Here is a 27805-nt window from a genome sequence, read left to right as displayed (position 1 = left end):
CTCCTGCAGCCTGCCCTGTTCTGCAGTCTGGGGCCAGGCTCCAGGGCAGGGCCTTGTCCCTACAGCAGGGGCATGGTGTGAGATGCACAGGGAATGCTCTGCTGGAAAACTGCTCAGGGGGCTGTGCAGGGGCTCTTGGGGCACTGGAGGGGGAGTTAAAGGACTCCTCTTCTGCAAGTTCACTACAACAGGTGTAGCACAGTGAGCTGCACTTGACCCACTCACCAGACTGTGATCTGGAGTCAGATCTGTGTTGGTGACATCAGACTCCACATCACAAAACCAGAGAAAGTGACAGCACAGAATCATTTGAGCCTTGAAATTTTATTATCTTGTTTGCATCAACCAGTTATTCCTTTCAGCACCAATAAAAGACAAAAACCCCTCCATATTGTTTAAAATACCTTGTTTTTATCAGGTCTGTGATTGTGGTTTTCTTGCAGGTAAAGAAACCAATGAAAATATTTAAATTTTTCCTTTTTTTTAATACATTTATAACAAAATGTCAGAAGGTGTGTGCTTACCATATAAAAACATTAGGTTCCAGAAGGATACAATACCGAAAAATCATTGAAATAAAAAAAGGTTATTCTTATTACAGGACTTCTAAACCTCAGCAATAATACAAGTCTTTAAAAGCATCAAGATTATATTTAAAAGAAAATGGCATGGAAAAGTGAGACCTTCAGTAACAATTTGACCCTCATAATGGATAAAACTGGGAGGTTTTCAAAGTGCTTGAATTGTATTTCTGTCCTCATCCTGTCGTGCCAGGAGGAGGCCCAACTGTTTCATTTCTGAGCTGATGATATGTGCTGACACTGCTGTGCTGCTGTGTGAGCCAGGGTAGCTCACACACCAAACTGGGGACAGTCAGATTGGCTTCACCTGACCACCAAACAAAGGCCATTTGAAAAAAATCCTTATTGGAATTGTATGTTCCTTAAATCTTACTGTCTCACCCAACAAGTAGGCCTGAGGGTCTAGCCAGACTAACAGAGGGTGTTTCTGGGATAAAACTGCCATGATACTGGCACAGGGCAGGTGAGCTCCTTCTGCAGCCAGCAGGACACACCTTGGGGCTCAGGCTTCTCCTGGAGCCAGGCTCTGGTAGGTTCTGTTTGGGGGCTTTAGGCAGCTTCTGCCAAGTGTCCAGGCTGGGATGGAGCAAAACTGGGCACCACTGGAATGAGTCAAATGCCTTTTCCCCAGCATGAGGCTGGGGGTACCTCCCTGGGCTCAGTGGCTCCATCTCTAGGCTGTATTTTTGAAGTGATCTAAAGTTACCAACTTTGTCAGGACCTGACACCTTTGAAACTCCTGGAAATGCTTGGTTTTCTACTGTCCTCTTTGGGCCTTTTGTTCACTTGTTCTAGAAGTGCTGTTGTAAAATGCAAATTGAACATGAGAAACAGAAGATGTTATCTAGCTTTTATAAAAAGATTTCACTTCATCTGCAGTATCCCTGGTGAGGGGCAGGTATTAACCAAGCATAGTCTTATCAGCCACTTCTTGAAGATGCCTGAAATCCCAGTACAAAGTGGGATAAGCATAGTAGAGTAAGCTTAACTTGATTTCTTATAATAGTCTACTTATAAATTGGGTCATGCTATCCATAAGCAAAGTAGGATTGACATCTGAAAAAGCTTTCCAGGGTTTGTTCTCCTGGGTGTGGTCTCTTTTCCCCCAGCCCTGCCCCCCCCAATTTTTTTTAATGCAAATATTTTATTCTATAGTGTCTGCCTAAGGCCTGTGATGATTGATATTGTGCCAGTACAGGCATTGCCTGGGTGCATTCTCTGTGGGGTGTTGGATGGAACTGTGGTGGCTGGAGTGGTGTAGACAAAACTCATTTTTCTCCTGGAGGTCACTGTCGTGGAAGGGGAAGCCTGTTCATTCCAGCTCACTGCTACAGACACTCTCTGACCCCTGCAAGCACTGCCAAGGCAGCAGAAGGCACAGGATCCATGCAAAAACCAAGGAGCATCTGCACAGTGGTGCCACAAGGCTGAACCTCCCAGCATCACTCCCTTGCAAAGCCACATCCCCAAGACAGTAAATTAGAACTACTCACACTGGTTAAATGTCTGTGTATTGTGTAAGAGAGCATTTTACAATCAGCCAGTTCTTGAGCACTGAGGAACTAGGAACATCAAAATCTAAAACAGTTTACTTCAAGTTTGAAAAAACATTTCTCAGCATATCTCAAAAAGCTGATGAAAGTGGCTGATTTTTCAGTCAGCACAAAGCCACAGAACAAATTTTAAAGTAATTTAGACCATGATAGTTTTACTGTAAATAATGTAACATTGTTTGGCAGTAGTTTTATGTTTGTATCCCACACAGTGTCAAATTCAGCTCCTGCAACTGATACTTGGTGAAATTGATATCAAATTTTAATTTACATTGTTAGGAAAACTATTAAAAATACTGTACCTTGTAGTCAGTCTTACTACTACAGAGAAATATCTGCTGGACAGCACACAAATTGCTACTGGTACTGTTTGGGTTTTTTAAAAAAGATTAATAAAATACAAGCAAGGTAGAAAACAGGATTAAAAAGCATTGGTTTGGGTACAAGTTTTTCTGAATTGACTGGAGCAATAAGAAACCCGAAAAACACATTGCACATATGTGCACCCTCTGTATAAAGACAGACATACAAAGTGGGAAACTGGTGGTGCACTGGGGTAGTACACTAGAGTCTCTGATTCTGTAAACTTGAATTCCTAATTTTATAAAAAGGGGAGCTGAGTCTGGTTCCATTTTTGAGTCCCCATGGGTTACACTTCAGACTACCCCATGGTTTGGCACAGTACACTTTTGAGAGGCAGTCTCTGCTGAAGGAACCCCAGGACTGGAAAATGAGGCATAAAATGAGTCAAGACCAGGTGCAGAGGGAGAGTGTGAGCAGTGGCCTTGTGCCTCCTTGGATTAGCCAATACTGTTAGTCCTGTACTCTCATGACTACTACGAGTTTCTCTATTTGCAAAATCAGATCTAAGTACAAGTTCTGTTGTTAACTGTAGCTAACTAAGCAAGTACCAGAAGCTGTGCAGACTGAGATTTCTAATTTAGATCTATTCTGATTTAGCTCAAGCTGATTCACAGCAAGTGTAAACTAAACCAAAACAAGAGCGTCCTCAGGAGTTTGTGGGCAGCAAAACTAAAACAGGTTACTTAATGGAGTACATCTAATATTGGGTTAACTCTTCTTAACACAGGGGATTTGTAATGCAAGAGGAAATAAAACGAAACTAGAACAGGAAATAGGCAGAAGAAACTAAGTGAGGGTTAAAACAGAAGGGGTTTCATTGTTCTCCCAACAACACAAACCCTCTGAAATTAAATCCCTAAAAAATGCCAAGTCTCATTATGGACCTGATTCTCAGGTTTTCATTATTTTTGTTAAGGTTACAGAGGCTGGGTAGGTCAGGTCATGGGGACAAGATGGCAGAGGGGAGCCCCACATTTGAAGAGTTTCAATGGAAAGAATTATGATTCAGGTGGCAAGACCCCCATTCAAGTCTGTGGGTGCATAAAAAATGGAGAATCGTGTCTCACAGACATCAAAACAGCCTCTGTTCCTGGGAAGCAGTTACCTAAGGCCAAGAGTCACAATTCTATTCTCTACTCTCCTTCTGGCCACGTTCCACTTCCCCTTTAAGTGTACTGATTCCTTTAGAAAATGGTCAGGTTATTCTGCCTTATCAATCATACAGTGTTCTACACCTTTTTCCCCCAAAATTTCACTTATTTTTATTTTTGACTCTATATCTAGCATGCATTTTACAATTCATTTCCCACTTACCCTTTCTAGCTAAGGCAGAATGTTGGCTCTGGTGTTACCAATGGTACTACAGGAATCTATTCACTCTACTGTAACATACATATCCCATACCATAATTCAGAACTGTCCCACACACGGGAAAGAAAAGACATTACAGGGAAACTATTTCTTCTTAAGGGAATAGGTTGCATTTAGAAAGCTGAAGGCCTGATTCTGGAGTCATCATTCAGACAAAAGAGTTCATCATTTCAGTGGGAACACAGCTGGAATAAGGGTGGGACTGTGTTCTTGAAGTCTCAATTCCAAATCTTTTAATTATCCTTCAATCAGACAGGAAGATACCGGTCTGCAAATTGAAGAGAGTTGTTTGGTTTAAGGTCTACCTGTACTGACAGAAGGGTTTCCAGTCCCAGGAGGCTTTGGCTGGGCCTGCTTTGTGCCCTCCCTCGCCTGCTGCCAGGTTCCTCTGCCCGGTTCCTCCCGTGCATGCAGTGCGGGCGCATGCGGCTGCTGCGAGCACGAACTACAACTGTCACAGGCTAAAGAAAGAGAAAAAGCTGCAGCTTTGTAGTTAGACAAAGAAATGATGCAAAAAACCATTGAGCAGCACTAACTCACAGACTAAGTACAAACTAAATTGTGCTATATATTAGTATAAAAACATGTTTTAGTAAGAATGGCACTGGTTCAGAAGGAATTAGGACTTCCATCTCGGTTCTGTTCAGTCCACAGTGAAAGCTTTGTAGTACAGGCCTGCCCTGTTGCCTGAGCCACTTGTGACAGTGGCTTTTGGCCACAGCCCCTTCCATTTCTTCCCTTTTTAGATCCACATTGTTGGTACTTTCTGGGAGTAGCCCAGGTCAGGTCTGGTCATCTTTCCTAACGTGGCACCAGAATAGTTCGTTCTTATCCTCTGATATTTTTGAAATATCATTCATGTTTCCCTCTTGTAATCTCTCTGAGCTGGTCGGTTTTAGGGGTCATCCTCTCCTGTAGACACCATGAGACGCATTGCTACTGGAAGGTGGTCAGTCAGGCCTGCCAGCTGGGTGATAAAGCTGAACTCTTCCACTTCCTGCAGAAGGAGAACAAAAGATAAGGAGCTGAAAAATCGGTCTGTCATTCCACACATCACAGCTCAGCCTCTTTGAACTACCTTAGTGTACTACAGAGGCGTGGGAGCAGCCTGGCTTGGCTGTGCTGGTGGGGAGCTGCCACCCAGGGCATGGCAGTGTGCTGCAGAGGGTGAGGGAGCCACTCATGCAGCTGAGCTGCTCTGCATGAAATCTGTTGGGCCTTTTCTTTCCATTTACAGTAACATCTCTGTTGTTCCAGACAGACTCATCTGCAGTGCTGCAGTAGGTGATCCATGTGCAGGGTATGGTAAATACAGATGTGGATGAGCTCCTTGTTTACATCATGGAGCTCTGTAAGGCAAGGCCCTACACTAGGAAGCAGACTGCACCCTACAAGTTCTCCCTCTGGGTACTCCCTCGTGTCATCTTCTGCCTACATATTGCAGAATTGTAACTTAGGCAGGTTTATATAGGCATAAAAGAACATCCAGACACTTGAAAACATTAAAAAATGCTCAGATTGCAGGCACAGGAAAAGCATCAGGCAAAACAGGCAAAAGCTTAACAGGAGTGAAATCAAGGTTGGTTGGTTGTTTTAGAAGACCAGTACATCTATCAGTGCTGCTGCTGGAATCTTCAAACTCAACTTTGTTATGCAGTAGCTTTACAAACATGGTACCTGCATGCAGAAGTGGAAAACAGCAAAGCAGCAGGTCCTCCCAGGAGTATGGATATTAATCCAAGCAGAGCAGGCTGCAGTGCCATTCAGAGAAGTGTGTTGTGCAAGTTACAGCCTTTTTGGCAACTCTGAAACTCACCACTTTCCACTCCAGGTAGAGACCTTCTTCTGTATAGAGCATATAGTCAATCCTCCTCCCATTTCCCTTCAGTGATGCCTTCCTCCCCTTCTGACTGGAACCATGGTTCTTGCTGGTGGGATAGACTAAGTATCCTTTCCTTCCTTCTTCACTTTCCAGCACCCTGTTTCATTAAAAAAAACAAACAAAGCAAGTTTTAGTGCTTAAATGTTTGCTCATCCTGGCCATTTTCGCCTTACCCAGGGCTCTCTCCAAGTCCCTGGTAAGGACAATCCCAGTCCCAAAGGACTGTTAAAGCTGTTAAGCACATCTTTTTCCAAATGTGATTTCCAGTGTGAGGCTGCTCTAACTGCTGACAGTGCTCTTAAAGCCTCATGGCAGGCTTGGTATCACTGGTGCTGCCCTAGAGCTCCCTTGAAGCCAGGAGAGCAAACACTGAGAGGGGAGCCTGCTATCAGTGCTATAGGGCTGCTCAGAGCCCCTCTGTTGATTTCCAGTGTTGCTGAAACTGGCAGAGGAGGAAGTTGTTTCCTGAATTGCTTTTACAAACCTGTGCACTTTGATACAAACCTCTCCATTCTGATCAGACCAACTCCTGAAATTACAACATCCAGCCTTACAGACAGGGGATGGGTGAGGACTGGTTTGCAGGAACCATCTGGGCACATGGTGGGTGGTTTTGAGCAGGTTTCAGCATCAGATTACTGTGTCTTGGACCCCAAGCCCTTCCTTCACTAGAAATGACAGCCTAATTTGCTTGGTTCCTGTCTGTGACACTGCAGACTCCCCCACATGGAGGAGTTACTCAGCAGGTGTGCTAGCACTGCCCTCCCACCTTGCAAGGAGATTGCCCAGCCCAAGGCCACATACAGAAGCACTCAAAACTGAGAATTGGTTTTCTAGGTACCAATTTTGTGTTCCAGGAAATAAGATGCTGCTCTCCCATTAAAATACTTATTTTGGGTTTTAAATATTACCTGTAGGCTTTAAACAGAAGACTATTAAGGCCCTGAGCAACTCAATCTAACTTTGAACTGAGCCCAGCTTTGAACGTGACCTTGGACCATGTACCTCACAAGGGTCCCTGTTCTTACATTAATCCTGTGCTGCTCTGTGCTGTTTTCCTGTTGTGTTGGATTTTGAGGGAAACTTGTTTTACCCTCCTGTGTTCTATTTCAGAGCTCTGCCAAAGGAGCACTGAGAGGAACAGCCCCAGCCCTGTGAGCAAATGGGAATGGGACATGGGACCCACCCCTGCTGGGGATTGTGCCCGGGTGACATCAAGTCCGGCACAGGTGAGTGGCACAGCCCACACAGACAGGGGCTGCTCAGGCTGTGGTTTTGCTAAATCTGCCTTAAAAAACAAACTTTCAAAAGCACCTCCTCAAAAATCTCCTTCTTTACTCACCTGCCCCAACCTGAGCTCAGGGCTCTGTGCTTTCCCTTTCAGGGGCTGATAAAGCCATTAAGGTGCATCATCAACTGCTGCAGGAGAAACACTGAGCCATGAACTTGGCTCCTTGCAGGCACAAAGCCTCTAATGTCACCTTGGAGAAAAATAAGGTCTTTTGATCACCTGGTGTTTAAGACTTGACTTGGAAGGGTTTTATGGGGCTGGGTTCAGGAATTTTTTTAATGCAGACATGTGGGAGTACAGAATGGAGGAAAAACAAGGGATGAGCACTTGTGGTATGTTTTAATGTGTGAGATTCATATGGTTGCTTTGTTAGATTTTGGATTTTGGAAGGACCTGATTGGTGGCAGGGGGGACCCAGCACTGGCTACAGCTGATTAGGTCTCAGTGGTGTAATAATCTCTAAGTTTGGGTCAATTAATACATTTAAAGTGGCACTTTTTGTGCTGCAGCAGATAACAATGACAAAACTGATCATGTAGTCATCTGATCAGAACTTTTCTTTACTCCCCTTTGGACTTAGGGAGGTATTGAAGGTTCTTAGAGCTTACTGTAATCAGTTTATGAAAGTAAACTTTCTTTTATGTGTCGCTTTGTTTTAATAATAACTCACATTAAATTAGCTTATTGTCTGCACCCCATTTTGATTCTCCAAAGAGCTCTTGCAAATTATTCACTTCCTTAGATTGTTTTTCTAGGTTCAAGGAAGCAAGTTCTTTGATGGTACTGACCTCTTTCAAAAATTGTATTTATATTTGGCAAAGCTAATTAAGTAACAAACTAGAGGAAACTGCTGATTAGCTCTGCAGCACTACTGCAAAAAAAAATTCTATGCATTAGTTTAAGACATTAATTTGTTTCAGCTTCAGTTATGTCTTTTGAAAAGTCTGTGAGTGCTGGGTATTCACTTAACTGCACAAGTGCTGATTGAAGGGAAATATTAATGTCAAATACATGAGGGAGGCAAATTGTAAATGTGCATGCATGTGCTGCTGCTGAGAACTTGCACCTCTCTGTGCACAGGGGTTTGCTGTTTGTCTCTCCAGGACAGCTGGCTCAGCCATGCTGCCAGTTAAACCCTGACAATTTGAGAGAACATTTCTAATCATGACTGAGCACACCTAAACCTCAATTTTATCAGAATAACTGTCTTGGTCCATAGGATACAAAGAAAGGGAGAATGAAATAATTGTAACTTTGTTTTTCCCTGACAGGGTTTCAGTCCCAGGTACCCCAGAGCTGCAGTGAGAGAGCTCCATCCCTGTGTTGGTTGGTTGTGTGGTGCTGACCCAGCTGCAGCCAAGGAGCACCAAGAGCAGTGACTGCAAGGGAGCCATAAAACAAAAATCCCTCATCCCAGACCTTGGGGGACCAGCTCTCATTCTGGCCAGAGGCACCTGAGCCAGGGAAGACTTTTCTCACTGGTATTGAAGCCTTTAGCACAGAACTGTGAGCCCCTGACCAGCACAGGAGACTGGAAAAAACTGGATTTAAATTTTTCTTAGCTGTGCTGCAATGTGCTCTCCTAGACCTGGCTCTGGTCAGGGTTCAGAGATAAAACTGGCTTTATTCCAGGACTTAACTTAAAGATGACAGTCATCACTGTGAGATGGGATTATTTGTGTGCATTTCTTGAAGCCTTTCTGAGCAAAAGCTTGTGTGACTTCCAGGACTGTGGCAGGGCCCAGGTTCTTACATCTAGCTAATTAATTATTTGATAATCATAAATGACTTGCTTATTACTTGTACCAAGACTGTTGTTCTAGTCTGATGTTTTACATACACTGTGCTTAACACAAAAGACATAGTTAGGAATGAGTTGTTCTCCTGCTTTTATGGCCTATTTATTTTAGTAATGTGAAATACATAATTTTATTTATAAACCAGAGAAGAGTGCTGATGAAGAAATAATTCTCTGGATAGCTGACATTGCCAATTTAAATGTCTGTAAAGCTTTATTAAGGTTTATTATGGAAAAATTTGAGAATGGATCAATTCTAGGCAGTACCCTGCTTTGCTGTGTATGTGAACAATATTTGTTAGCTAGATAGTGCCCACAGCCACTGTGCTATTTAACATTTAAATGTCTCTAAAGCCCAGATTCCATTATCTGCTTTACACTTCCTGGAATTTCCTTGCAAATTCCCTGTTTGCCAGTCCATTGCAGAGAGAGCAGGACAGGCTCCCTCGGCCTCTCATGGAAACCTTGGCTCTGCAATACATGAGCACTCTACAAATGCACACATGCAGAGCTGCAGAAAGAGCCAGGGGGGTTTACAGTCTCCTAGAGGTTCTTTCATCAGTGCAAAAGAACTGTAACACATTGCAGAAATTGAAAGCCAACTTAGCAGGCAAGAAGCCTTATGTACATTCTGCTCCCAGCACTCAAGGCTATTTTTCAGTTGTCACAGCCAGAGGTCCTGTGCATGCCCAGAGGCAGCAGAAGTAATATTCTTAATTTGTTATTGATTATTTGATGGCTCCCTATTTAATCAGTCATGTATTTGTCAGTGGAACAGAATTGCTGAACACCAGTAACTCTTCAGGGAATAAAACATAATACCCTAAAAGGAATTTTGTGACACATTGTCTGAAAAGGCCACTTTAAAACACAGGGTCTTTTTGGGCTTTAGTTTGGTTTGGTTTTCTTAGGGGATGAAGGGGGTTAGGTTTTGTTTTGTTTTTTTTTAAATGCTCCAAACCTGCTCTTGGAGGCATAAGATAAAATGCTATATCCATATATAGATTTACATTAGCAAACTTGATTGTAGAGCCAAATTACCTTATTTTTGCTTTCCAGAAATCCCTTTCACATGTACTAAAGTTATGTTTTTAATGTGTGAATAGAAATGTCTGGAAAATTTGTAATGTCTCAAATGTGCAAAGCAGGATTCGCTATAAAAAAAATTTTATTTTGGATGTAAACTAAAGCCAAACTTGATGCCTAGAATTCAATTTCTTTGTTCAAAACTGAAAGAAAACTTCAGGGTGTGGCCTCACTTAATGCATTCAATGAAGAGTCCATCTATGCCATGAAGTGTACTGTGCTTGCTGAGTAATTACATCAACCTCCTATCATGTGCCATTTCCATTATGTGTGTCAACAGAAACATCTGGATTGACTTCTTTATTTAAATAAATTTACCTCTGTAGCACATTTTGGTAATGCATAGTTAGAACATCTTTTATAGTTAGTCGTGATGCTGAGGTATTTATTTAGCACAGTAAACTTGCCTTCGTGGTAGAGAAGGTGACAAAGGGATTGCCACATTAATTAAGTGCTGCTCTAAAATGTACAAAGCTTATTAATTTCTCTCCACTGGCATATTATTTAACAAACAAGTATTCAAGAAATTTACCTTAAGACTTCTGTTAATTAAGATTTTTTTGTATTTCTCGTAACTCCCCTAGCTCAAACCACAGACACCTGTTTGGGAATATCAAACACTGCTTAGAGATGATGCTGCACTAGTATCACTGCAAGATTCTGAGCCATATTTTTATTTCTGTCTGCTGTGCAGTTGGATTCCTGTCTGTATTTTTGGGCTGGTGTTTTAGGTGTATTGAACTCTGCAGTGAATGGGTAACTCAGTAGCTGTTGAACTGGGGGTGGTGTTTTAAGCTTTGTGGGGTTTTGATTTGAGGAAAACTACATTTCCTTTTTGCTGCCCCTTGCAGTGACCTCAGAACTGGCTGCCTGCAGAGACTTTCAGACAAGCTGGCCATGCCCTCTTTTGGGAGTGCTTGGAGTCCCTTGTGCCGTGGGCCTGCCCAGGTAGGACCAGCTCTGGAGACAGACACACACTGCCTGCAGCTCTCTCATCTTTCCACCCACTGAAGCCAACCCTGTTTGACTTAGAGAATCAGCCCCTTTTATCCTCTTCCCCAAACACCCCTGGGTAAAACTTTGATAATTTGTTTTGTTTTCAGTCCATAAAATACCTCTCAGTCTGAACATCTGAAACGTTAAACAGCAAGCAATGAACTTGCTTTTTTCAGAACTGTCTAAAACATGTGGAAAGGTTAGGAATTGCATACTTCTGTAGGTTATCTGGGGTGCACACTTCTTCATCATATAATCCTTCAGGATCCAGCAGGGTACCTGTGAACAGAAGGGAGATGTGAGTGTCCCAGCACAGCTCCTGGGATGTGCCTCTTGGGCAGCTTGCAGAGGCACAGGTGTGTGGGACAGAGGGGACTGCTCTGAGAGCAGTGTTCACCTCTCTCTCCAGACCTCCCTACTGCCTGACACCTTGCAAATGTCCCCACACTTCCACTTTCTCAGCCCCCATGACTCCAATTTGTTTTTCTCCTACCACAGAGTAAAACCTCATTATTAAAAAGTTCTACTTAACTTTAGTACCTTCACAGTTATTAAAGCTCCTCTGGGGGAAGTATCAATTCCTGTTCTAAAACTTCAGCGAGTTCAACTGAGTCTCACCAGGTATTAATATCTCAGAATTCCAGGAAATCTTTTGTAATACAAACCTTACAAATTTCTGGAGTTGGTTTGCTTTGTTACATCCTCACTATTTATTGAGCACCAAATGGAACACTCTGAGCAGAAGCTGCAGGCTTTCACTGCATGCACAAAGTACAGAAACAATAAATTGGCTACCTTCCTCTACAAGTAATCTAGAGATTATTTTAAAGGTAGAATATTTGGGGAAGACATTCAGCTAGCTTGATGCATCCAGTACTTGATCCACTTCTAGAATGTGGAATGAAGTTCAAGATCTCTGTTTGGTGCTTAATTATAATTCCATGAGATATTGTTAAAGTCTATAAAATTTATGGTATAGAAACACCAAAAATTAAATAAATATACCATAATAAATGTAAATATATTTATTTTTATATATTTATTAATTTTTATATATTTATATAATATTTATTATATAATTATAAGTATTTGTCCTCCACCAAACCCTTGCTGCTGGTCAGCTGAAGCAGCAGCTGCTTGGGGCAGGCTGTGGGTGGCAGAAGGGAGCATTCCCACACTGAGAGCTGGGGAACTCTTACCGATTGCCCAAGGCTTATCCTCCCCAGGACCAACTCGACACGGGTCTTTGTAGTGTGTAAACAGAGAGTGCTGTTGCTCCAGCTTGTCCTCTGCAGGGAAAGAACAAGCCCAGGAAAAAGCGCATCAGCTCCTGCTTGTGAACCTGTGCACAGCTCTGTGTTCTGACACAGGAGCAACACCAAGCCCTCATTTTTCCTCAGTAGAAGAATCCTAAATACAAAGGTTTGATTTGAGTCAATTCAGCCACAGCTTTACTGCACAGCAGGATCTTGCCTCTGTCAGAAATTCCAGCAAATGCTTGCTATTAACAGTGCTTTCCTGTGCTTTCTTACCAAGTCTTTTCAGTGGAAGATATTTTTGGTAGTTTTTAGCTCTAAGCTGAAGAGAGTTTTTCAGTGTATCTCCCCCCTCTGCCACTGCCATTGTTTGCTTACACAGTACAAAACTCTTGTTGAGATAGAACACCCAGAGGAGAGCTGGGCTGGCTTCCCAATGGCAAAGGAAATGCCTGTTTGTGGGCATATTCACACATCTCAGTAAGTCTGAAGATAAAACCTTATGCTTTCTTTGCTCCAGAAGAATTCACTGACTGAATGTTTTCCAAGCTAAGATCAGAGAAAGGACAGGCAATTGATAATTTGCTTGGGATGTTATCTGCAGCATTAAAGCCATTCTAAACATAATCACCATGACTATCAAACTTTAAATTAAATTCTTCCTAGCTGCTACTGTGCTCCTTGCATTGAAAGCACACCAAGCTCCAAGGTTCACTTGGTAAGAAATCCCACAATGCTGCACACATCAGCATTTCAGAGCCTGAGCAAACCAGCAGGTTCCAGTTCTGTGAGTGCTGCTTATCAACACAATCACCATATCTGGGAAAGAAACTGGAACCTGAAAGTGCCAACAGCTACAATTCCACTGTTAAATGGCAAAGAAACTGCAAACAGCCCCTGAAAACTTCCTCACAGCACTTACAGCTTTTACAAGGCTGAAACATTTGAAGGCTCTCTCTTGGGAGAATATTCACCTGAGTTTGGAGCTGCTGCTGTTGTGAAAATGGGAAATAAAGTCCAAAACAAAACTCTGAACTGTGAGCTGTGTCTCTTAGACAGAGCCCAGCTCACACACCAAGGATCACATGAATCTCCTCATGTAAAATGCTGCTCTTGCCAAGGAAGGAGCTGCTGATCTCTCTGCTGAACAAAAAGCTGGAGTGGAGCAGTGCTGTGCTCACAGCTGTTGGCTCGTTTGCCATTTTGTTATTCAGAGTCTTTAGCTCAGCTGACTGACAGTTCATCTGGCTCATTACATCTCCCCAGCTAGCTCTCAGTCTTGACAACATCCTCAGAACTGCAAGGAGATTGAAAAACTAATTTTTCAGTGAATCCTGGACTTGTAGCAGATGATTGGAAGATTGACCTTCCCTAAGTTCTGCCACGTGGGCCACACAAAGAATTGTTCTTTCTGTCTGAGCAGCCAGTTGGTTTGTTTAATGTTTATGGAAAAGTAGAAGATGAAATCTTTGCCATTTTTCATTTCTCCAGGTTTTCCCTTGTTGTATCATATGTCTACAGAATCTCCCTCAAAACCAAGATAGATTAGAAAATATTAATTTACAACAGTGGGACTGACCATGGCAAGTCACAGCTGATGACACAAGACTTTGCCCATCTGACTGGAAGGCTTTTTTTTCTTATTCTAAAAGGTTTAAAAACATAATAGACTTTTACACAAGTTAGTTGAAAGCAACATAAGGAACTTTCTGATAACAGTAAGGAACTTTCTGATAACATTCCCACTAAGTGTGAATTCCCTGTACAAATGTTGCCATAATGTTCTGTAAAACTGAGTTGCAGAAAATTTGTCATAAGCATAAGGTCACTCATGGACCTAAAGATCTTTGAAAACTGTACTGTCAATATAACTAAGAATAGAAGCTTGGTATTCACTGAAACATTAATTAGCTGTTGTATCAGTCTGTGGAGTGGGGAAGGATACAGAAAATCACAAAGAGAATTACAGGAAGCTAATTATTGCTTTAAAACAACTTAAGATACTCAACCTATAATGCTAGCAAATGTCCCTGAAACAATGAGTAATGTAAAAAGGGAGGAGAGAACTTTAAAACATTGCATTAATCTTGCTTAGTACATATGGAAAGAAAGAAATCTGAAAATAAAAAAAATTGAATAGCCAGCTTCATTCCAGTTTCCAGGCTGGGTGCATTTTAAAGGGGAGGGTAATATAAATAAACATCAGAGATAGCAAAGATAAAATTAATTTTTATAACCCATTTTTCAATCCTCTGTGGCAGTAGTTGCAATGTTTACAGCTATTATTTGCAAAAGCAAATTGTTATTTTTGCTTTGTCATTAAAAAGACAGCTCAGAATTGCATTAATTATGCTCTGTGCTTCTTGTGAAAGATCTTGGGTAGAGTGCCAGCACTTCTCAGGTGGAGAGTCCTGACCATATGTTCTACCTCCCAGCTCCAGCCCATCTCTGTGCTCGTGCTGCAGAGCCCATTCACTCTCCATTTGTGATCTGACTGGGCAGGCTCCCATTTCCTTGTTTATTTCCTTGATGGACACCTTTGCCTCCAGGCTGCTCCACGCAGCAAACAGTGAAAATGAAGGGAAATGGTCAGACCAGAGCAGATGTGTCTGTCTGTCTGTCTGTCTGTCTGTGTCCCAGGCCCTGCCCTGCCCAGCCCTGCTGCAGCTCCTCAGCACATGGAGAGCTGCTGTTGACCATTTCCTTCCTGGATTCCCTCAAGCCCTCAGTACCTCTGCTGCACTGTTCTTCCCCCTGAGATGTGTTGGTCTGACTGCAGCACTGTGCAGCCACTGCCACTCCCTGCTCCCCTCAGCAGTGGGAGCAGGAGCCAGCTCTGGGACCATCCTGAGTTTATTGGGAGGTGAAGTTGGGATGGATTCCCTGTTTGTACACATGAGCTAGAAATGAGTGAGACAAGGGCTGGGGCTTGGGCTGCTGGTCTTTTCTACCAAACTTTGCTAAAATCCTCCATTTCATGTGTCTGGTACAAGCAATGAGATTAGAGATTACACTCTGGGGGTTTTTAGCTCAATGCTTTTTGTTAAAATTGCTTCTGGTACAGGTTATCTCAGTTACCTGTGACTTATAAAAACCACAGAATGCACTGGGTGCTGTTCCCAATTCACCTGTGCATGCACAAACCCTGCTCTGAGCTGCTGAATCCCTGTGGGAGCTGCAGCCTGAGGTGCCTGGGCAGTGTCCCTGTGCTGAGCCTGTCCCTGTGCCTGCCTGTCCTGAGCTGGACAGAGCAGGGAGGCACAGAGGATGCACACACAACACTCTGCACTCCACATTGGTTACACAGGATAATATTCATGTTTGGAAAAAGCTTCCAACTCTGTGAGCTCACCACCCATTAATTATGGTTTTGTGGATTTCTTTTTCTAGTACCCTCAGCATCCAATTAAAAGAAAAAAACCAAATTTCTTAAAATAAAAAATAAAAACTCAAAAGGACATAGCATCAGTTAATTTTTTTCCAAGACTGATTCAGCAAAGTTGAATTCTCTCTGCAGCATTAGTCTCCTATGTTTGCATATATGTACTACCAAATTATTTTTAACTGCATGAATTTACTACTTTTTCTCCACAAAAATCCCATACATGTGTCTCCCAGTAACTAAAACTCTTGAACAGTAAATGTCTACCTAATTCAAAACTAAACCACTGGATCTGTCCTCATTATTGCTACCACAAGTCACAAATTATTGCTCTTTGTGCCTTAAAAACCATCATGCTTAATAATTCCACAGACCTCATGGCCTGAGCCAAGGGAGTAGCTCACACTCAAAGCTCATACCTATTTTAGAAATGTCTGCAGCAATTAAGTTTTTCCTAGCAGAAGGCAGTCATAATTCAGCATACAGTCATATACTGCTATAACCCACAGGGACCAAGAACATTCCTATTCCTCTCCAGGACTAGTAGACACCAGGAAAAGGCAAACCTTGTCTTACCAGAGGAGCAGTTATCAAAGTTGAGATCTCCACAGAGTACATCAAAAGCCACCAGCTCCTCTGGATTGGCTGTACTGGAGGAGGAGGTAGATTTTCTGAATTCAGACAGCCAATCTTGAAGCATATCCAGTTGCTCACATCGAACAGTTGTGTCTCCTGCAGCAAACAAAGAACAAATCAAGGAGTAAGACCTCCTGTTAGAATGTTACTCAGCCAGATATGAGCTGCTGAGCTATTGGCAGACATCCTGAGAAAAAGGCTGCAAGATAAGAAATGGTGTGGCCAGAAGGGCACTCACAGTGCTGAGCCTGTTGGGAGCTCCATCAGGACTCACTTTTTGGTGATTTGAAGTGTCTCCTTCTGGAGCCAGGCACTTCTGAAGAAATGAGAGGACAAGTTCCCTGTGCTGCAGACAACTCCCAAAACAATGATGTTTCTTTTCATAGGAAAATCTGATGCACTGTGTTTATAATCAGGAATGCAGAGTTAAAATCCTACTTCAGACAGAACTAGACAGTCTGTTCTGGGGTAAATCACTTGATCTTGCTTTGCTTTCTAATTTTTAAAAAGGAAAAGTTCAGCTTTCAAGTGTAAATTGTAAATATACATCAATGGTACATTCAGCTTCCTTATACGGAATACTCAGTCCATCTGAGGAAAGGTCAACCTATTTATGGTCAAGAAGAGGATGCCTAAACTGGAAGTGTTTTTTCATATTTTCAAAGGTATGTGTTGGAAACAGGTTCAGGTAGGCAGAAATCCAGAAATAGAGAACAGGATTCTTTTCACCAGTTCTGGGGAGTTATACCAGGATGTGCCCTGTTCTGCATGGAAGGGTTGAGCTTGATTGGTTGCCAAATGGAACCATCTGACACACAAAACAGCTCTTGAATTACAGCAACTAACCACACTTAACTTCAAGCACATCAGGTGACATGGAGTCTAACAAAAAATGATTACTGTCTCTCTCTTACAATAATTACAGCAAATCATTTTGATGTGGTCAAAGGAGTAGAAAGATGCATTCTAGAAACAATTATTTACCATATTGTCTTTCCTTTTATTTTGTTTTCACTGTCCCTAGAGTTAACAGCTATAATTTTGCTTGTTTCAGACTTTTAAAGATATATGAAGTCAGAACAACATTTCTTTTCTTCAAAATAAAAGATTTGTTTTCAAATGTCAGAATCAGAAGGAAAAGCAGCAAGCCCAAAATTATTTAGTCTGAGTAGAATTTTACTTTGACATAATTTACTACGTTGTAAAACCTGTTTAGTTATGTATGTCCAGAGCTTCTTTCAGAGGCCACTGTGGAGATGGTGAATATTTAATTCTGCATCCTCACAGTTTATTAATCACTCATCTCAACTGCAGCTGTCACCAGGACTCTTTAGAGACTCTTAAAAAGTGAGCCCTGCAACATTGGCACTGTCACTGCATTAGCACACACAGGCTCCAGCCATAGGGCTCCACCTTCCTACCACTGCTGCCCTGTGAAAGGTTGGAGCTTCAACATCATCTCAGGGCAGGGGTGAGCAGGAAGGAGTTAAATCAATAGTTAAATACAAACAGAATCAGAAATGTTCAACCAAGGATTATTTGATATGATGCTAAATAATTAAAAGATATATTGAAAAAAACATGACCAAGGAAAGAGGGTTTTAAGTAGGTTCTGACACTGACTCACCTCTTCAGACTGGTAATTCCAACAGCAAAAACCCTGATTTTTTTTCTTCTGTTTGTGTTACTCCTAACAAATCTTTACCAGCTGGGCTGTAATATAAAAGCTGATGTGTTCCCAGATCTATTCCCTAACCTACAGTTTCAAATTGCTTGTCCCTCAGGTTCCCATTGTACCCTACTCACACAACTTGGGAAAGCCCCTGCAATGACAGCACAAGAAAGCCCCACAGTGGAGATGGAGCCAAACAAAAGCACAGGAAATAGGTCACATGGAACAAATGGAGCCTGGAGCAGGTGACACTCACCACAAAAGGTGTGCGTGACTAACAGATCCTTCCTGCTGAGCTAAAGATAGGGCAGAAATCACAGACCCATGGAATGTGGGAGCTGTGAATGGGAAAGGGACCTGTGCAGATCATCCAGCCCAACCCTTCTGCCCAAGCAGGGATCACCTACAGCAGGTTGTTCAGGACCATGTCCAGTCAGGTCTTGAAAATCTCTGTAGTTGGAGACTCCATAACCTCTGGGTAGCCTGATCTGTAACTTTGTCATCCTTGCAATCAACACCATTTTCCTGTGTGTAAATGGGATTTCAGTTTGTGCCCAGTGCCTCTTGTCCCATCACTGGACCCCAGTGAGGAGAGGCTGCCTCCACCTTCCTTGCACCCTCCCATCAGGTATTCACACTTGGACAAGAGCTTTCTCCTCCTGAAGCTGTCCCAGCTTTCTCTTTCCTGGTGAAGCTCATTCAAATTCATGGACTGTCCTCCTTTTGCAGCATCTGAATCTTCCTCTCCTGTCTCCTCTCCTTAGGCTGTACTTTTTCTGACCTGTCATTGTTTCCTCATAAGGAACTTTTAGGCATGGTGCTTGTTGATAAGAATGCAGTAAAATCTCATTCCCCACAAAGTCACAATTACATAAATGGCTTTATTTTCTAAGAAGTGCTTTTATATTCCTGAATGGTCAAGGATGTTTCACTCATTTTCTGTGAATTATCCATCTGGCATGGCTTCACCAAATGAGAAATAAAATAACAGGCCCATTACCACATGGGCATAAAACTCAGGCAGTAACCTGTCCCAGATCAGCATGAAAAATACAGCAAACCCACTTAACTGAAACAGAGAAAGGTAAAATTCTCCAACAGAAAAATCTTGAGAATAACAAGAGACACACAGGCAAAATGGTGTTGTGTCTGATAAGATACATTGCTGTTACTAGGAAAGCATTAACTGCATAGTGCCATACAGCTCTCTCTGAGGATGCAGAGCCTTGGTAACAGCCCTGCACAGCTTTTAACCTCAGGGCTTGACAGGTGAACCTTGGAGCTCTGGGAACATGACTTCCATCTGTCTTTAGCCAAGTGTGCACTTGTGACAGCCCAGCATCCCTGGCTATCCCCATAGAGGTCACAGCAGTAATTGCTATGTTCAGGGCACTGGTGGGAGCAGGGGCACACAGGCAGCTCCATTTCCAGGACACAAGATGGGATCTCCCTAATGAATCCCTCTAATGAATGACTTGAATGTAATTGTTTTCTGAGATTATTATTATCCAGCTGACTGCAGCTCTCAGCAGGCACTGCACACATCTACATACAGGAGTTACTACCCAGACCCCAGTCTGAGCAGCTCCCAATGATCAATAACTTTGGAGATGAAGATAAGTGAACTCATCAGACATCCAGGTAGAAGAGAAGCCTAAGTTGGATCCAGCACACTCAGGGAAACAGTTCACTAAATACTGATAGAAGAGAACTAGGTAGTAACTCCCAGCAAAGGTTCAACTTCTTAAACATTCAGATAGAATCAGTGATCTGACTGCCACCAGGGATTAGCCAAAGAATACAGATTTGTGCTAATTGCTCTGCACTCTTTTCTTCAGTAACTGGCCTGGAAAAATGCACATAATTGTGTCCTGACGGGTTCCTGCAGTCAGCATTTCTGAATTCTCTGAAAGCTCCTTTCAGCTTCAAATTCTGTAGAAGGATGAAAGGGTAATATGGGAAACTTCAGCCAGCATAAATAAATACTTCACCTTTGTTCATTGTAGAATAATCATACTTGCCCTTTCCATTCACTTTGAAAACACTTGAGTGAAACCCTGGCTTCAGTCAGAACTCAGGCAAGAATTATGCACTGACTGTTCTATCCTAGTCTGACAGACATTGCAAGGAGCACTGTGCTTGTAGGACAAAGCACAGACAGGCCTAGTCACGGGAAATTAAAAAATCTACTGGAGGAAGTGCAGTATGGGATATATTGGCAGGGAACCTGGGGAAGAAGAGCAAAAAAAAAAAACTTGCAGAGTGTAGGATGTGAAGCCTAATCACAAGGAAAAATTGTTTCCAAGTCACAAACCAAAGGCTTCGGTTCAGCTGTGAGACAGGCTGTGTCACAGGCCCCTGCACTTGCAGCACTTAATCCAGGGTAGACTGAGGAAATAAAATAAATCAAAGTAAGAACAAACCACCTAAAACCCAAAGGAACAGGGTCCCCTTTTATTCTGCTGGGCTCCTTCTCAGCTGGGTCAGGTCCCCAGCCAAGTGCAGCACTGGGGTGGCACAGCTGAGAGGAGGGCAAGGCCAGGCTGCCCTGCTGGGGACACGGCTCTGCTCCTTCAGGAGCACCACTGGAATCACTGCCTGAGGATGCTCAGCACTGGAGCTACTCCTGATTGCACCACCACAGTTCAAACACTCAGAGAGCTTTCTCAGCTCTGCTTCAGCTCTGTGCAGGCTTGGGAGCCTGAAACTGGGGCTGGAGAAGTGTGGGTTGAGCAGCTGGGCTGCCAATGGCTGCATTCACACTCAATGCAGAACAGGGATGGGAGCAGGTGAGGAGACAGCATCCAGCAGGCCTCATCCCTTCAGCTGGGGCTGGAGTAGCTTGAGGCTAACTCTGGACTGATGGCTTGGTGGGGTGTCTGAGCTGTGACTCAATGGCACTCGGGACGTGGGTGGATTCAAGGCAGCAAAACCTGGCCAGAACATTAATCACTGACTAATCAACAGACATAAAAGAACCATGTAAAATTAACAGCCCTGCAAAATAATTACATCAAATCTCATTAAAGGATCCCTTCATTTGTCACTGAAATGCAGCAATTTCCACAGTGGAAATAAAGAGCTTCTTCATGGCAGCAACCAGTACCAGGCAGAGACCTGTGAGGAAAAGCTACATCTAATTCTAATGTTTGTTGAAAAAGTTGAGGGTCAGGTCTGAACAAATAGTAATTGCTCAGAACAGAGTTGAGCCAGCACATACCTTGAGAAAAGCATTAGCAGCTGGTCCCTGATCATAAGCAGTTGGATCATTTCACTTTATACTTGTGTAAGTATCAGAACTGTCAAGTGTAAGTTTACGTATCCTAGAAGGGAAACCAGGTTGCACTCAGCCATGTGTGACAAGATGATTTAAATGGCTGACCTTTTAAACACTGCTTGTTTTTATAGATACACATCTTTACATCGTTAAACTGGGGTTTTGGATAATTTGTTCAATGCATGAATGTTATGAATCAAATGATGCAAATCAGAAAGCACAGCTCTGCCGAACTTACGAACTTTAGTTTTCCATTTCATTACATAAACAAATACAAAATAGCTAGGGACAGACTCTTAAATCATTGTCTGCTCTAGTTGAATGTAGTTTGAAAAAGATAAGCCTAAAAATACAAAGCAGGAAAATAAAAGGTTGTGTTTTACCCTTGAACAAACTTTAGGCTGACTTTGAAAATAGAACATTACTTCCCCTTTCTTCTTCCCTCCCCCCTCTTCCTCTTTAATATCTTAGGCATTTCACAATGTGGTTATCAAGGACTAACTGAGAATACAGGATTAGGAAAGGAACAGGACTGAAAACGAGAAACAAAACCCAAAAAACTATACTAAACTGGAACAGCAATAAATCTCAGTAATCTCACAGTACATTACCGTAAGTTAAAAATAGAAAAGCAGAGAAGGATGTTACATTGTTAAAAAGGAGCTGAAAAATTCATTAATCTTTTTCAGAACCATGCAGTGTCTGTAATGGACTGGAGGGAGTGTCAGTTTTGCTGGCAGGTCCGTGTGTGGCTGAGGCTGGAGCAGCAGAGCAGCCCCAGATGCTCACACACGGGTTTGCAGCCACGCTGGGTCCCAGCACATGGGCTGGCAGCACCACTCTGCCAGGGCTCTCCTGCTCCCAGCAGCACCAGAAGCACAGCCATGTTTAATGAAGGAAGGCTATCCAACCCTCTGGCTAAATAAAATGCTGATCATACTCAAAGTAAAGGTCTGTAGATTTGGTTCTTAGAACTACACCTACTCTAAGTTCAGAACTGCTTTAAAACATACAACTAAGAGAATTTTGCAGTGAGTGTATTAACTTGCTGGTCATTTATGGATGAAGTTTGCAGGTCAAAAGCCAGAGAATTGTGGCTTTTTCCACCAGAAATCAGCAGCTAGATTTACTGTCCCATTTAACTTCTGATTATCCCCCAGTTAAGTACAAATAAATTTTTGTTTATATGCTGATACAGTATGGGTTGTTAAATGCTGTTGAGTAACAATGATAGTAAGATATTTCTAAAATACCAGTATTGGGTTAAGAGAGAGCAAGGAGAAGCTCCCAAGGGATAGTTTTTGTCTGTGCCCCATAATAATTACTCTAAGACTGAAGATGTGAAGGGCTGGGGATGCTTGTCTACCCTTCTTTGCACTATTGCTCTTGTGCACAAAATTACCACCCCAGGCCTGGAATAGTGACAAACAAAGAAGAATCATAGGACAGTACCTGCAATAGCTTGCAAGTGAGTGCAGGAAATGTATCCCACAATTCTTTGGTCCTGAGGTGTACTTCCCACTTGCACCTGGAAGGGAAGAAACAAAAAGGTGATTAGTGGAAGAGCTCATACAACTCTACCTCCAAGCCCATCTGTGCAGCCTTTTTTACCATTCTTTCCAGCCAACTCCATTTTGAAACCAGAAAAAGCTCCCAGAGACACACACTGAGGCTTCCTGATCTTACTGGGGCTTGTGGCCAGCACTCTGACCCTTTGCTCATCACCATGTTCAGGGTTTTGATTTTGATCTGCACACATAAAAAATGTTCCTTTCTCCTGTTTTTGCAGTCCCACAGGCTCCCTGGCCCAGGTCTCATTCCCATGTACAATTCAGGCCCACCACTCCAGTGCCTCAAAACCCAGTATTACCAGCAGCCTGGTTCTTGCTGCCTGTGTATGACTAGAATGAAAAAGGGAAAATGCCAGGAAAAGGGATGAAATATTAAATAGATATTGGGTTTGATCATGTTTTCTCCATTCCACAGTAAGTTTTGGATTTTAATGGATTTTTTACATTCTTCTGCAAAGGTGTTGGGGGCCTTGGTGTGCCTCAGCAGTGTTTGCATCCTTCAGCTCACAGCAGCAGCCCCCATGCCTGTCAAGCAGACAAAAAACACTGCCTGGAATCATGTTCTTACACACAGAAGAGGAAGAGCTTCCAGGGAAGCTGGAATGTAATATAATTCCTCATCTATATCTTAAGCTACAATCCTTTAAAAATGTACTTGCAGGTAGACACACAAGCAAATTATAATAAATTTCTGGTTTAGAATAAATTTCTGATTTTTTTTTTTTTTAATCAAGCTCTGGTTTAGGTTTTCAACTCTATTGGTAATTTTGGCAGTTCAGGACTTGGCTGCAAATCAAAATTCCAAATGAAAAATGGATAAGTTTTGTATTGTGGCAAGAAACTAGTTTGAGTCTGTGGTTTTCTTGTTGACAGTTTATGTGGCAACACTGCATGAATTAAAGAAAATGCCCACAGAGGAAAGTTGTACCCAGGGCTCAGAAAACACCACCACAGATGACTCTACTTCATGAGGCTAGGCTCAAATTTTATCTGACACCTCTAAATAACAAGCAGAGCTCCATTTCATATGGCCAACATTTTCTCAGCTTGGTTGGTTTTCTTGTTTTCCAGCTATTCAAGAACCAGCTGATATATTTTATAACTGAAAAGGCAGCTTTGCAGTAAGTGAATTTAGAAGTCATTTGTACTTAACAATGCCTTGTTAACTTTGAGGGTTTGTGCCAGCCAGGGGAGTAGGTAATAAACAACTGGCATTATTCTGTCCTCAGTCTGTTCAGTCCCTTTTCAGACAGTTTTACAAATGGATATTGATGGTGTTCTTAGAGCTGTTCCCACTCAGCTAACCTGCTCCAGGGAGGCAGAGGGAGCCAAGCAAGCACAGGCAATCCCTGGAGCTTCCAGCCCCAGAGCTGGAGATGCTCCTGAGCAGGCTCAGAGGGTGGCAGCAGTGCTGGAGGGCTGGCAGGGAGTGCTGCAGGGGCTGCTCACACCTCTCCCTCCTGCCTGCACGTCTCAGGGGCACTGCTGAACCATGAGGAGCTTTCTCTCCAACTTTTTAATGCAACATAAACCATTCCAGTAGAAATGTGGAAAACAGTTTATTTCCTCTGCTGTCTAGGACAGGCATGTGAATGAACCATCTCTTCCAAACTTAGTGATTCAAACTCAGGGTTTCTCTTCAATGCTATTAAAAGCCCCTAAACTATAAACTATAAACTCCACTTGTTTGCAAATGTGCAGTGTTTCCTGCAGCAGAGGACAGTGTGGATGTCCCACACCTCCCAGTGTCCCCACTCTGGAAGGAGAACACTGCACATAAAGTGTTCTGCCTTAGAGCAGGAATGTGCTCCTTATAATCCCCTTATTGACCAAAGCAGATGGAATCATTCCAGTGTTTCTACTCAAAAAGCAGAAAAGATTTAATTGTAAAAGCTGCACATCCAGACATAAATTATAGCCCAATTGAGAAAAAGAGTCAGCTCAAATTGGCTTTAGAATTTCCTGTGCAGCCTTAATGGAGTGCCTGACAAGGCCCTGTACTCCTCACCCAGCTTGTGCATAGGATCATACTGATTTCCATTAATCAGGAATAAATGTGTATTGTTCAGTGAGCCTGTGTGCTCATCTGTGCTGAGATGGACTTGGGATCTTTTGCTCTCAAAGGATTGTGAGAAATGGCCCAGGATGAAGCCTGGCTGTGCTCTGTGGAGGGGCTGAGCACAGCAAATGCCCACAGGGATGGTGCCCCAGGGCTCTGCTGGAACTCACAATCCCAGGGGGAGAGGAAAGGAGAGGGGCTTTCATAAACACTCTCTGATTAAAAAATAAAGCTCCAAAGCAAGAGCTGAAGACATTAGCATAATTGGAATTTCCTTGGAAAATGCCAGCATGGAAGTGCAAAGCAGCTTGTCTCCCAGATTTCACATTTCCTCCAGCTTTTTTGACTTTTAGGGGCTTGTAGTTTCTTTTAACAGGCAGTACTGATGGCAACCACTAAACTGAGTATATTTGCTGTATAATCATAATGGAGGCAAATATTTGTGACAACTACTAGGAGAGTAAACAAATACCTTTGCATCCTCCTAGTCAGTTCCCAGCTACAGTAGAGGCATTACTGTATTAAATACAGTCTGAAGTAAAATAGTAAGAAAACTCTGTTTATTCAGTCTAATTTGGTATTTCACAGATGGACAAGGACTGTGGGTTGTGCAGACAGGAAACCTACTTGACCTCTGAAATACTACAAGCCCTGTAATTCTACATGAAAGCATTTTTTTGTGTGGCCAAGGAGCTATTTCAGATGTTGCATTTTCCAGGCTGTGCTGGATGCTGCAGACGTGGCAGGAGGACAAGGCTGAGCCTCCAACGTGGACCTTGGCAGGAGGGCTCTGCTTCCACCACACCAAGTCAGCACTTCACACATGTAATTTTAGCTGCTTAACACAGAAGAAACATCTGCAGTCACATTTACAAAGGAAATAGGTGTAAACAAATAAGCCAGAGTGGCTCTGCCACCGTAAGCCTGACTTCAGCTCACCTCAGCTGCTCTGCATTGGTAGCTGTGTGTCAATAACACATTTATTGAACCATCCTTCTGCAGGGACCTACTTCAGGCACTGCTTTCTAAAAATCACCATACAGTCTTGATTGTGCCATGAACCATTCCTCTTTGTGTATGGAAATGCAGAGGAAGAAAATATCTAAATATAAGGTCCCAATGTTTTAAAATATTTATTTTTAAATGATCACAGGAGGGAAAAGGTATGTGATAACCTGTTAAACTCTAGAGGTAAAATTAAAACTGACTGAACCTATTTGTGGTTTAATAAAGTGTCCAGTTATATAATTTTCACATTAAAAATTAGCCTTTTTCACAATTATGCTGAAATATGCAAAATTTATTCCAATTTTCACTAGATTTGCAATAATCAAATTAGTCAAACATTGAGAAGCTAAGAGTGGATTCAGATCCCTGTTACACCACTCTGACCCTTAAATTTTGTTTGCTCTTGGGAGGGGGCCATAAAAATCTCATTACAGATGGGAAAGAGACTTTTTCCCTTAAGGGGGAAATCCTGCTAGGGTGTGTTTGGAACCCAAAATGCCATTTTCTGCTGCTGCATATTTACATTTGTCCTCCTACCTGCAAACAAAATAAGAAAGTGCAAAAGTGACCTCTCTGAATTTTTGTTTTCCAAGTACTGACTGTGTCAAGCACACCAAAGTACTTGACATCAAGTAGATTTTATTAAAAGATTTCATCTCAGTGCCACAGCACATTAGTACAATCTGTTGGAGACATCACACTGGGACTGTGCTGTGCAAGACTGGGAATATTCCTAGAATTGTTTTGCAAAAGCTTGTCCTGCATGACTGAGGAATGGTCTGTCCTCCACTGAGACTGGTGTGAGGTAATAAATGGCTCATGGAAGAAATCAAGGCAGCAAGGTTGTGGCAGAAAGATTCTTGTTCACAGGAAAAAACTAATGAGTAGCAAGAACTGAAATTTTAGAGCTACAGCAAGGGAAAATAACTTGAAATTTAATCACAGTGCTTGCTATCATGGGAATTTCCTGGGCTAACTGGAAAATCTTGCACATCTCATGTTTCCCATATTCTGGCACAGTAAGTATACAGAGCTGCAAACTTGACAAATACCTTGTCTCTTAAGAGTTTATATTTACACACATCTGTTCCAGCAGTGCAAAACAATTCTATCACATCTGGATGATAGATGTCAAGAAAAGCATCAACAGATACTTAAACAAAACCCATGAGAATGCTACTTCAGTACTGGGGCATTTCTCTACCACCTTGAAAAACAGCTTCAGACAGGACATGGCTGTGTCAGCAAATCATCAGGTGCTCTGAAGGAAATGCTCTTTAATGATTAAAAATTTGAATTGTGCATGAGAAATCTCACTTGATTAAAGAACCAATCTAGAGTCTCAAATACTGACCAATAATATATACACAAACCCAAAACATTTGTTATGAGGAGAACTTAATCTTTAGTGACATTTTCTAGAAGCTTCACATTACCAGGAGGGAGCCATTCAAAAATATGCAAAATAAAATAGTTTCTTAAACGTTTACCCTCCAAAACAAAGGAATTATTAACATAAAAGTCCAAGCACACATGATTGCCTCTCCCTTCAGGGGAAGCAAATCCTGGTATGCAAACTGGATGAGAGCTAAAATTTTGGCATACTCATGGCAAAAGTTCTTCACAAAGTCTGTTACCCCAGAATCTCCATGTGGCCAATAAAGCCAGAGCTGGGAAAGGTCAATAACCTGCCTGTAACACTGGGACTTCTTCAGGTGAATTGGGATCTCCACAGTCTAGCTCCAGCCTCAACCAGTACAGTTTAATCTCATCTTGGGCTGTAAAGGAGCAAAAGCTTCCATTTCATCCACTCAGGTGACCATGGAGGTGTCAGTTTTGCCACTGAAGTAAATGTAACCATAGTGCTGCTCCCTGCATTGCTCTTCTGAGGAGGAGAAGTCACCAAAGTACAGAACTCTCCAGGAAATGAATTCACAGTCGTGGCAGGAACCACACTAATGATGGTCATGCTATGAAGAAAAACTAACCAGGCTGAAAGAAACTCTGCATGCTCTGGGGAGGA

General features: G+C 42.4%; 1 protein-coding gene across 1 annotated transcript in view; it reads right to left on the bottom strand.

Annotated features, from left to right (window-relative positions):
- Window positions 1-305: 305 nt before the first annotated feature.
- SMPD3 (sphingomyelin phosphodiesterase 3) overlaps window positions 306-27805 on the bottom strand; it is a 104059-nt gene continuing 76559 nt past the window's right edge. The window contains exons 3-8 of the mRNA XM_071440434.1: window positions 22597-22672; window positions 16136-16291; window positions 12121-12210; window positions 11137-11200; window positions 5685-5847; window positions 306-4865 (exon numbers count right to left, since the gene is read on the bottom strand). Of these exons, the coding sequence (XP_071296535.1) occupies window positions 4764-4865; window positions 5685-5847; window positions 11137-11200; window positions 12121-12210; window positions 16136-16291; window positions 22597-22672 (651 nt within the window). The 3' untranslated portion in view covers window positions 306-4763. The remainder of the gene's footprint in view (window positions 4866-5684; window positions 5848-11136; window positions 11201-12120; window positions 12211-16135; window positions 16292-22596; window positions 22673-27805) is intronic.

The sequence above is a fragment of the Agelaius tricolor genome, unplaced genomic scaffold (genome assembly GCF_023055355.1).
Source record: "Agelaius tricolor isolate 1412-34295 unplaced genomic scaffold, bAgeTri1.0.p SCAF_15, whole genome shotgun sequence".
NCBI lineage: Eukaryota > Metazoa > Chordata > Aves > Passeriformes > Icteridae > Agelaius > Agelaius tricolor.
Note: the sequence above shows the minus strand (reverse complement) of the source record. Positions and strands in the feature narration are given on the sequence as shown.